At 40.9% G+C, this 12003-nt stretch overlaps 1 protein-coding gene across 1 annotated transcript in view; it reads left to right on the top strand.

Annotated features, from left to right (window-relative positions):
• The window catches only part of DDR2 (discoidin domain receptor tyrosine kinase 2), a 166324-nt gene that overhangs the window by 119216 nt on the left and 35105 nt on the right, over positions 1-12003 (top strand). The window contains exons 4-7 of the mRNA XM_052637087.1: positions 5905-6007; positions 7854-8085; positions 8407-8554; positions 8932-9037. Coding sequence (XP_052493047.1) covers positions 5905-6007; positions 7854-8085; positions 8407-8554; positions 8932-9037 — 589 coding nt within the window. The remainder of the gene's footprint in view (positions 1-5904; positions 6008-7853; positions 8086-8406; positions 8555-8931; positions 9038-12003) is intronic.

Below are 12003 nucleotides of genomic sequence, written 5' to 3'. Positions count from 1 at the left end.
TTTCCAAGCCCACCCTGTTCGCAAGGACAGCAGTTGGGCTGTTTCTGTGCCAACCTTGGACACAATGCTCGTGTGGAATCATTTTCTCCTTGACACTTTGCAGCCACGCCAGGGAACTTCTAGGAGAGGAGTTTGGCTCCTGCTAGCCTTGTGACTTCCCTACCTCTGTCGCCTTCCTGCCTAGGGAAATCTCACCTGTCTTCCTGCCATCTCTACTTCATGCTACAGTCCCTTAAGAAGCACAGGCTTTCTAGGAAGTCATTGGTTTTCAAGCAGTTTCTTTTTTATTTCTTCTCTGTCAACATAAATCTTCCAAATGGTGAAGGAATAGGAAGGCCTGGCTACCTACTTTGACAAGGGGTTTGAAAATATACAAATAAAATCTCAATGTGTTATCCCATTCCAGAGGTTACTTTTTGAAAAATAACTTCATTGATGTACAACTGACATACAGTAGACTACACACGTTAAAAAATGCATGATTTGGTCTGCTTTGACATATGTATAGACCTGTGAATTCATCACCATAGTCAGGATAATGACCATATCCATTCCTGCAAAAGTTTCTTTGTGCCCCTTTGTAATTCCTCCTGCCCACTCCTTCCTTCTCTAGGAAGCCACTGATTGTCTTTCTGTCACTGTGGATTGACTTGTTTTCATTTTCTAGAATTATGTATAAATGGAAGCATGTCACATGTACTCTTTTTTGCCCAACTTCTTCAATACTTTCCCTCAGCAGACATTTTGAAAGTCATCTGTGCTGTAGTAGGTACTGATGGAGCATCCTCTTTTGTTCCTACTGGGTAGTAGAGCTGGGACTACGGTGAGGCAAAGGAGGGGCCTAGGGTGCAAAGTGGAAGCGGGTGCTTGCCCTCTGCAAAGGCAGCGCTGGCACTCCCACGACCCTGGGAGTGAATGCCTCCTGACATTTTGTGCTCTCGGCTTCTCACTTGCTTCATTCTAATCCCAGTCCTGCTGAGTAGTATTTCATTGCATGGGTATATTGTGATTTGTTTATCCCTTAACCTGTTGATGACATATGATCATTTCCCAATCTTAATTACATATTGGAAATAAAGCTGTTAGGCACACTCCTAAGTCTTTGTATGAACATACACTTTTATTTCTTTTGGGCAAATACCTAGGAGTGAACTGGGCTTCCTAGGTGGCTCAGTGGTAAAGAATCTACCTGTTGATGCAGGAGACTCCGGTTTGATTCCTGGGTGGGGAAGACCCCCTGGAGGAGGAAATGGCAACACACTCCAGCATTCTTGCCTGGAAAACCCCATGGGCAGAGGAGCCTGTCGGTTTACAGCCCATGGGTCACCAAGAGTCAGACAAGACTGAGCACGCCCCCAAGCATAGCTATGTGGGCCTACTTCTAGACTTTCTCCTGCTTCATTGGTACGCTTGTCTGTCTTTACACCAGTATCACACAGTCTTGATTTCTACAGTTTTGTACTGTCTTAAAGAATGATGTTAGTCCTTCCGCTTTGATCTTCTTTTTCAGTTTTTCAGCTTTTCTGTGGTCTTCGCCTTTCCATATGCTTTTCAGAATCAATCCGTTCATTTACACTAAAGTGTCTGCTGAGACTTTGATTGGGTGGAATGGGCGAGTTGACTCTCCTGACCCATGAGCCCAGTAGTGTGTATCTCTACTTCTTTAGGTCTTTCCTTTCTTTTTGTGGTGTTGGGTAGTTCTTCGTATTTAGGTCTTTCACTCTTTTGTCAGGTTTGCTGTTCTTGTTCAGTCACCTAGTCATGTCTGACGTTTGCAACCCCATGGACTGTAGCACGCCAGGCCTCCCTGTCCCTCACCTTCTCCCGAAGTTTGCCCAAGTTCATGTCCATTGCATCCAGCCATCACATCCTCTGCCTCCCTCTTCTCCTGCCCCCAGTCTTTCCCAGTATCAGGGACTTTTCCTGTGAGTTGACTGTTTGCATCAGATGATCAAAATACTGGAGCTTCCACTTCAGCATCAGTTTATTCCTAAGTATTTTGTAGTTTTTGATGGTATTTAAATTGCAACTGTTCACCATGTATAAACTTTATCTCATCTTTTATATAACTGATCATATTATCTCCAATTAAAGACAGTTTTACTTCTTCCTTTCCAATCTGGGCATCTTTTATTATTGTTTTCCCTTGACTTGTTGTTCTATCAGGAAATTTCAGTATTCTAAAATATTCAATCATTATTAGAATAATTTCAATATTCCAACATTGAGCTATAATTGACATATAGCAGCATACTAGTTTCAGGGATACAGTATATGGAAATGCTAATTGTACATATTGAGAAATGATCACAACAGTAACTCTAAGTTGACATCTATCACCATGCATAGTTACAAAAATATTTTTTCTTGTGATAAGAACTTTTAAGTTCTAAAGTTCTACTCTCAATAACTTTAAGTATGCAGTACAGTATTATTAATTATAGTCCCATGCTATACTTTACATCCCTATGACATGTTTATTGTATAATTAGAAATTTGCACCTTTTGATCCCTTTCACCCGGTTGGCTCATCCCCCACCACCTGCCTCTGGCAACCATCAATTGATGTTCTCTGTATCTGTGAGCTTTTTTTTTTTTCTCCTTTCTTTTTATGATTGTTTGGTTTTTAGATTCCACATGTAAGTGAATCATATGCTATTATCTTTGACTTATTTCACTTAACATAATGCTTTCAGGATCCATCCATGTGGTCACAAATGGCAAGACTTCATTATTTTTCTTATGACTGATTATCATTCTACTGTGTATACTCCATTGTGTATGTATGTACATATACATATATATGTATGTACACACACACACACCCCCCACACATCTTCTTTATCCATTCACCTATCAAAGGACACTCATGTTGTTCCATAACTTAGCTATTATAAAGAATGCTACAATTGAAATGAAGGGTAAACATGTAGTTTTGAGTGCGGTTTTCATTTTCTTCAGATAAATGCCCAGAAGTAGAATTGGTAGATCATATGGTAATCATATTTTTAATTTTTTGAGGAACCTTTGTATGTTTTTCCATAGTTGCTGCACCAATTTACATTTCTACCAGCAGTACATAAGCAGTCTCCTTTCTCCACATCCTCGCCAATACTTGTCACTTCCTATCTTTTTTATAATAGCCATTCTGACAGATGTGAGGTGCTGTCTCATTGTGGTTTTGATTTGCATTTCATTGATGATTAGTGATGTTAAGTTTCTTTTCATATACTATCCATATGTTGACCATCTGTATGTCTTCTTTGGAAAGGAGTTAGTTGAAGAATAGTGACTCAGACAGTAAAGCGTCTGCCTACAATGCGGGAGACCTGGGTTCAATCCCTGGGTAGGGAAGATCTCCTGGAGAAGGAAATGGCAATCCACTCCAGTATTCTTGCCTGGAAAATTCCATGGACATAGAAGCCTGGTAGTCTACAGTCTATGGGGTTACAAAGAGTCGGACACGACTGAGCAACTTCACTTTCACTTTCCAACTATAATTATGAATTTGATAACTTTTTGGCAGGGTTTTTTTTTTTTGGCTTCATTTGTTGGGAAGCTTTATTATGAGGTGAATAAACGTTTAGTACTGTCATGTATTCTTAATGAATGAACACCTTCATCACTGTGAAATACCATCTTTATCCCTTGTCTTGATATATTGGATCTGACATTCAGCTTTCTTTTGATTAACTTTTCATGGTATATTTTTTCCATATTTTCTTATAATTTATCTGTGTTTTTATATTTAAAATATGTTTCTTATAGGTTATATGTACTTTAAACTTGGTTATTCTTTTTAAATCCACTCTGATCATTCCTACTTTCTAATTGGTATATGTAGACCATTTCTATTTAATGGGAGTATTTATATGGTTAGCATAAAATCTGTATTCTTGCTATTTGTTTTCTATTTGTCCGATTTGTTTCCTTTAATTCTATCTTCTTTTCAACTTTAATTGAATTTTTATGATTCCATTTTATCTTTTCTTGACTTACTATCCATAAGTCTTTAAAAAATATGACTTTAGTGCTTGCTTTAGGGTTTGTAGTGTACATCTTTAACTAAATAAACTCTACCTTCACGTGATGTTATATCATTTCACGTAGAGTATAAAAAAACCTTTCAACAGGACAGCTTCTATTTTTCCTCTTTAAGTCTTTATGCTGTTATCATCATGCATTTTAATTTTGCATATGTCCTAAACACAATATATTATTATTTTTGTTTAAATAGCCTATTGCCTCTTAAAGAGATATAAATAACATTAAAAATCATCTTATTTACCATGTAATTGCCATTTTGAATGAGATATTTGCTGTCATCTTTATCTTTGGTCCTCTGATCATAAAGTATCCTTTTCCTCTAGATGTTTTTAAAATTTTCCCTTTATCACCTGTTCTAAGCAATTGGATTATGATATGCTGTAGCATAGTTTTCTTCATTTGTTTTTTTGCTTCAGATTATTTTCTTGAGTTTATAATTTTCATCAAATTGAAACAATTTTGCACCATTTTTATTTAAATAATTTTCTATCTTCCTCCTTCCTCTTCACAGAATCCATTTACATGTATATCCAGATATTTGAAATTGCTCCATATCTTACTGATGTTCTGCTTTTTTTATTATTGCTTGAGTCTCTTTTCTTTCATTGTTTCATTTTGAACAGTTTGTACTGTTGTCTTTATGTGTATTATTTTCTTTCCAATATGTGATTTGCTTTTAATTCCATACAATGTATTTTAGCTCACATATCACGTTTTATCTCTGGAAATTTGATTTACCACTTTTCTATATCCTCTATAGCTTTCCTTATTTTTTGAACCTATGAAACACAGTTATGACTATTTTGGTGTTTTTCTTTACCCATTCTAACTTCTGTATTAATTATGAATCTGTTTCAATTGATTTTTTTTAATTATATATACTACTTCTCTGCTTCTCTTACAGCCCAGTTTTTTAAATTGCATGGGACATATCTATACTAAAAAATTATTCATTGTTTATCTGAAGTTTAAATTTAGCAAAGGATCCTCTATTTTATTGCAATTTATGTCTTGAGACCTTTAGTCCCCTTGACCTCTCCAGACTCTTTTCTTTGTCTTCTGAGCTCAGGAAATCCTCCAGCCGCTGCCTGAGTTTTCACTCCCTCTGCTACAGCCTGGATGCGCTCATGGAAGTAAGCTGTTGCCATTGTGGAGCTCATATTCTTCGTTTCCTTTCTGTCAGGGATTGCTGCCCTTTGTTGCCTGATTTTCATTATGTTGAAACCCAATTTTTCATATACTATTCCTGTTTTTTGGTTGTTTTACCCAGGAGAATAAATCTGGTCTTTGTTAGTCTATCTTGGCTGAAGGAGGAAGTCCATCTCTAGAGGTTATTATTCTTAGCCAGAGGCAAAAACATGATGCTGATGGGGCCAAAGCCGTGTGTTCAATACCTTTAGGAGAGTTTTTTAAAAACTCTGCTCCATAGTTTTATGAAATCAGCTGTCTAAGGAAAAAAAATGCTATGGGTCATAAAAGGTACCTAGTAATTATGAGGACGTGGACTTAACCGCTGTTGGGAAACTGATTAGAAATGCATGTCTGCTAATAAGGAAATGGGGATGGGCCATGGAGTTATTACCAAGTGAAAGGATAAATCAGCACGTCACAGGATTGTCAGAATTTGGACCAAAAGATAGGGTTGACTGAAGGTCAATGATTGGAAAACAGATGCTAATAAGTTTGGAGGCCAGTCCAGGAAGAAAAGGCTGAGAGAGTCAGAGTGGTCACATTGGGGTTGCAGAGGGATTTAGCCCCTCTTTCCTGTGCAATAATCAACTGCATTCTGGCTGGGGGCCTCTGAAAATAAAAGTAAAAGCGTTTCCTCTCTTTTCTCTTCGGTGCCTCTTGGTTCAGCTGTATGCCGCTACCCTCTGGGCATGTCAGGAGGCCACATTCCCGACGAGGACATCACAGCCTCCAGTCAGTGGTCAGAGTCCACCGCTGCCAGATATGGAAGGTGAGAATGGGCACCTCAAAAACACCTGAGTTCTGGGTTGGACAGATGGCTCTCTTGGGGCTTCCCAGGTGGCTCAGTGGTAAAGAATCTGCCTGCCAATGCAGGAGATGCAGATTCGATCCCTGCATTAGGAAGACCCCCTGGAGTAGGAAATGGCACCCCACTCCAGTATTCTTGCCTGGAGAATTCCATGGACCATCTGGCAGACTGCAGTCCATGGGGTTGCAAAGAGTCAGACACTTCTGAGGGACTGAGCATGCATGCGTGGGTTGGACAGAATAACTGGCTCAAGGGGCTAACAGAGAAGGATGGTACTTGATGGGAGCTGGTGGGAATGGGGGAAGACACCATGTGCTAGTCTAGCAACCTCACCCCTAGAGCCTCACCACTTAGGTTGCAGGTTGGTTTACTGACATGTAGTATACTTGCTTTGAACCCCCTTTTTTGGGAGGGGAGGCAAGAATACTGGAGTGGGTTGCCATTCCCTTCTCCAGGGGATCTTCCTGACCCAGGGATCAAACCTGGGTCTCCCTCATTGTAGGCAGACACTTAACCATCCCTTGGAGAAGGGAAAGGCAATCCACTCCAGTACTCTTGCCTGGAAAATCCCATGGACTGAGAAGCCTGGTAGGCTACAGTCCATGGGGTTGCAAAGAGTCAGACACGAGTGAGTGGCTTCACTTCACACTTGCTTTAGCCACTTTCTTCTCAGCATGATCTACTGCAGGAAGTGGACTACAGTGGTACCTATGGGAAAGTGCAGATTAGGTAGGACACTGGGGGTTAGGAGACCTGATCCTCTTCTTGGTGAGTATCTGAAACATCACTCACAGGAGAAGACATCAAGGACTTAATTAGACATTGAGGTATCTAGCAAATTCTTCCCTCCTCTCAAGGATACCTTACGGATGAGGGCCATCCTCATCCGTAAACAAAATATGGTAGGTTTCTTCTGGTCTAATATCAGGGGTCCTTTAAAGCAATAAACCCCCTTGTCAAAAACTATTTAACTTGTTAGGAAATAACCTTCTTCTTGGAATCTAGTTCTTTTGGTGTAAAGTGTTGATCTCCATTAAAATGGAATCATCCATTTTAAGCCTTCCTATAAACATCCCTATAAACCTTCTCCACGATTTCTGTCTTGGTGTGTGAAAGATTAGAGTGATGTCTGGTAGGGCTGGAAGGGAGTGGCAATGAGTAGGTATCATCTGTGAGAGGAGACACATTCCTGGGAAGAGGGAAGAGGGGAAGAGGGTCCCACGATAAGCTTTACAATGATTTCAGTTTTGCTTGCTGGTTGGTCATCCTGGAGGTCATAAAATGAAACCGGATTATTTACTCTTCCCTGACATGCCCTTGCTCCTCACTCTCACCATAGGTTTTCTTGGCTTTTTGCTGAGCTGCCACGCTCACCCTGCTGGTTGAAATTCCACTGCATTGCACAACCCACACTGCAGATCTGATGATTCCTCCCTCCCCACTCCTATAACTTGATATCCAGGCAAGGAGTGGCTAGCTTTGCTATAAAGAATAGAGGGTAGGGAGGGTTTCATTGCATGGGACCTCCCTTGAGACCTCTAAATGAGGGTGGGAAGTAAAGGCTACATGTTACCATCTCCTTGGTGGTGAGTGTCTTTCTGGGTTTCATGGTGCCCCAGGGAGAGGGAACTGGCCACAAGTGGGTATGGTGGTGACAGTCAGACTGGTGGGAAGAGCCCAAAGTGTCCGTCTGGACTGGACTCCCAGCCTGCTCTCTCCCTTCAGGACTGGCAGCTGCTTGCTGGGGACTGGCAAATAACTGTGGTTTCATGGTTCCTTCCTCTTCCCCTAACCCCCATCCATCAAGGCTGGACTCAGAAGAAGGGGACGGAGCCTGGTGTCCCGAGATTCCAGTGGAACCTGATGACCTGAAGGAGTTTCTGCAGATTGACTTGCACACCCTGCACTTTATCACTCTGGTGGGGACCCAGGGACGCCATGCAGGGGGCCATGGCATTGAGTTTGCCCCCATGTACAAGATCAACTACAGTCGAGATGGCACTCGCTGGATCTCTTGGCGGAACCGGCATGGGAAACAGGTAAGAAAAAGAGACATCCAAACCCTGGGATGTCTGGGACCGTATTTTGACTTAGGCTAGAAGAGGAAGCACACAGATTGTCTATGCAGGTGTATGTGTCCACAGACCTGCCATGCCCTTGTGATTGTGTGACCCAAGATGAAGAGGATAGGGTGGGAGCACAGACAGGGATATCAAGGCTGCTGAGAGAGCTGTGAATGATTACATTCTGCTCCTTGGATTAAAAAGAGACGTTCCATCAAAGAGATAATGACTTGGGGAATGAAGAAGAGTCACATAACTTCATTGCATCTCCTCACTCTTTGTCTTCCTTCTTCTCAGGTGCTGGATGGAAATAGTAACCCCTATGACATTTTCCTAAAGGATTTGGAGCCACCCATTGTGGCCAGATTTGTCCGCTTTATCCCAGTAACTGATCACTCCATGAATGTGTGCATGAGGGTGGAACTTTACGGATGTGTCTGGCTGGGTAGGTGTCTAAAGAGAGAGAGCTTATAAACTTTATTAAAAACATCAATCCCTGGTCAATAAAGGCAATCAAATCAGAAGGAGGATTTACTTCCACTAAGAATTTCACTGGAATTACTAATCATCCTGGTTAGAGTAAAGAAAGGAATATTATTCATCCATCCAGGGTGTTGTGCCCCACACCCTTACTTTGCTGACTGCTGCTGCAGAGGAGTGCTCCGCAGGATTGCTCCTTGTGTGCCCAAATTGAATCCTAGGTGGACACATTGCTCAAAATAGCACTCTTGAAGCCTCAGATAGTTCCCTGGGATAGCTGGTCTAAGCAGCAGGTACATCTCCTTCCCAAAGGCACTGACACCTCCGTGTTTCCTTTGGCAGATGGCTTGGTGTCCTACAGTGCTCCAGCTGGACAGCAGTTTGTACTGCCAGGAGGCTCCATCATTTATCTCAACGATTCTGTCTATGACGGAGCTGTTGGGTACAGGTAAATCCTGGGAGACTTTAATCATCAGACTAGGAAAATGACCACCAGAAGAGAATAATACTTTATCATGGGCTGGGAACAACACTCAATGAATCAATCAACTAGCCAGTGTTTACTTAGCACTTATACTAGGCATCATGAGATAAATTTAGATAAAGTAAAATCAGTTCAGTTCAGTTCAGTCACTCAGTCATGTCCGACTTTTTGTGACCCCATGGACTGAAGCACGCGAGGCTACCCTGTCCATCACCAACTCTCAGAGCTTGCTCAAATTCATGTCCATCGAGTTGGTGATGCCATCTAGCCATCTCATCCTGTGTTGTTCCCTTCTCCTCCTGCCTTCAATCTTTCCCAGCATCATGGTCTTTTCCAATAAGTCAGTTCTTCGCATCAGGTGGCCAAAGTATTGGAATTTCAGCTTTAGCATTAGTTCTTCCAATAAACATTCAGAACTGATCTCCTTTAGGATGGACTGGTTGGATCTCCTTACAGTCCAAGGGACTCTCAAGAGTCGTCTTCAACACTGCAGTTCAAAAGCATCAATTCTTTGGTGCTCAGCTTTCTTTATGGTCCAACTGTCACATCCATACATGACTACTAGAAAAACCATAGCTTTGACTTTATGGACCTTTTAATATGGACCTGCTTTTTAATATGCTGTTTAAGTTGGTCATAGCTTTTCTTCCATCTTTTAATTTCATGGCTACAGTCACCATCTGCAGTGATTTTGGAGCCCGAGAAAATAAAGTCTCTCATTGTTTCCATTGTTTCCTCATCTAGTTGCCATTAAGTGATGGGACTGGATGCCATGATCTTCATTTTTTGAATGTTGAGTTTTAAGCCAGCTTTTTCACTCTCCTCTTTCACTTTCATTAAGAGGCTCTTTCATTCTTCTTTGCTTTCTGCCGTAAGGATGGTGTCATCTCCATATCTGAAGTTATTGATATTTCTCCCGGCAATTTTGATTATAGCTTGTGCTTCATCCAGCCCAGCATTTCTCATGATGTACTCTGCATATAAGTTAAATAAGCAGGGTGATAATATACAGCCTTGATGTTCTCTTTTCCTGATTTGGAACCTGTCTGTTGTTCCATGTTCTAACCGTTGCTTCTTGACCTGCATACAGATTTCTCAGGAGTCAGGTCAGGTGGTTAGTGTTCCCATCTGTTTAAGAATTTTCCACAGTTTGTTGTGATCTACACAGTCAAAGGCTTTGGCGTAGTCAATAAAGCAGAAGTAGATGTTTTTCTGGAACTTTTGGTTTTTTGATGATCCAACAATGTAATGGATGTAGTCTTTATTTGGAAGGAGCTGAGAGCCTAGTTTGGGAAGACAAAGTGAAAGTGAAAGTGTTATTCACTCAGTTGGGTCCAACTCTTTGCAACCCCATATTCTGTAGCCTGCCAGGCTCCTCTGTCCATGGGACTTTCCAGCAAGAATGATGAAGTGGATTGCCATTTCCTTCTCCAGGGGATCTTCAACAAGACAAAATAATCACAAAGAATACAGTAAATTATAAAAAGAAGGGCTAAATGTTGTAGTATGATAAGGTAGCCATGTTTTTGATCCTCAAAACAGACATGAGGTCTAACACAAATAATAGCCTACTTATGGAAACAAAGGGCCAGAAGAACTAAAGCTACAATGAATTGGACTTATAAAGAAGTTCAGAAAGAATGAATTCCATATATGTAAATGCTTTAGAAATTGTGAAAAGAAGGAGACTGTTAAGACTTATAATAGACAAGGAAGTTTCTAGGATGAGATGATAGTTGGCGAAAAGGAGGTCAGTAGAGGGAGCAAAGGAAAGGAATCAGGGATAAGGACCAGAATGACCTGACTACAGCAGAAACTAGAACTGGGAACAGCAGAAGGACTGATGGATACTTGAAGTGAACCAAGGGAAGGCCATGGTAGAGGAATATGTTCAGATACAGGAGGAATTTAGGGTTGGGTAAGAGATGTTCCCATCTATCCCGATTCCAAGTCTTGCCATTCTTCTACCCCAGATCAATATTTTTCTCTCTGAAGTTGATTTTTGTCTGCACAGGTTGAGTTTGGCAGAGAGGTCTCAATCATAGTGAAGCCCACACTGCATAATGGAGGTTGTGGGTGGTTGAGAGAGAGAGAGAAATTAGTGAGTCTCAGGAAGAGGACTGTGGAATTACAGCACTTTCATTGCCTTGCTGCTGCTGCTGCTGCTAAGTCGCTTCAGTCGTGTCGGACTCTGTGCAATGTTAGGAATAAACTCCTGCCTTCAGCTTCCTGATCCCTATCTGAAGACCTGACTCATCAGGATTTCTATTGCGAATCACTTCCTTTCCATCTACTTAGTCATTGTTCTTCCCCCTTTACATAAGTTGGTCTTGGCATCATTTCACTTAGCCACACCCAAAGGCCATAAATCAGGGCACAGAGGAAAGCAGAGATCAATTGAATTCAGTTTAGTTTAGTAAATCTTTGCTAACCAACTGTTACTACATGCAGGGAATTTGGTAGGGATTCAAATATAGTAAAATCATTGATCCAACCTTTAAGAAGTTCACAGTTTATTAGCCATCTGTACGTCTTCTTTGGAGAAACATCTGTTTAGGTGTTCTGCCTATTTTTTTGATTTGGTTGCTTTTCCATATGCCTATTCTCTATGTCTGTTTCTCCACTGCTGCCCTGTAAATAAATTCTTCAGTACCATTTTTCTAGATTCCATATATATGCATTAGAATACGATATTTATCTTTGTCTTTTGGACTTACTTCACTCTGTTTAATAGATTCTAGGTTCATCCACCTCATTAAGACTGACTCAAATGTGTTCCTTTTTATGTCTGAGTAATATTCCATTCCATTCCACACCTTCTTTATCCATTCATCTGCTGATAGACATCTAGTTTGCTTCCTTGTTCTAGCTATTGTAAATAGTGCTGCAATGAACAATGGGATACATGTGTCTTTTTCAATTTTGGTTTC

Source organism: Budorcas taxicolor, chromosome 3 (genome assembly GCF_023091745.1).
Source record: "Budorcas taxicolor isolate Tak-1 chromosome 3, Takin1.1, whole genome shotgun sequence".
Classification (NCBI taxonomy): domain Eukaryota; kingdom Metazoa; phylum Chordata; class Mammalia; order Artiodactyla; family Bovidae; genus Budorcas; species Budorcas taxicolor.
The sequence above is the reverse complement of the archived record's forward strand: the minus strand, read 5'-3'. Positions and strand labels throughout refer to the sequence as shown.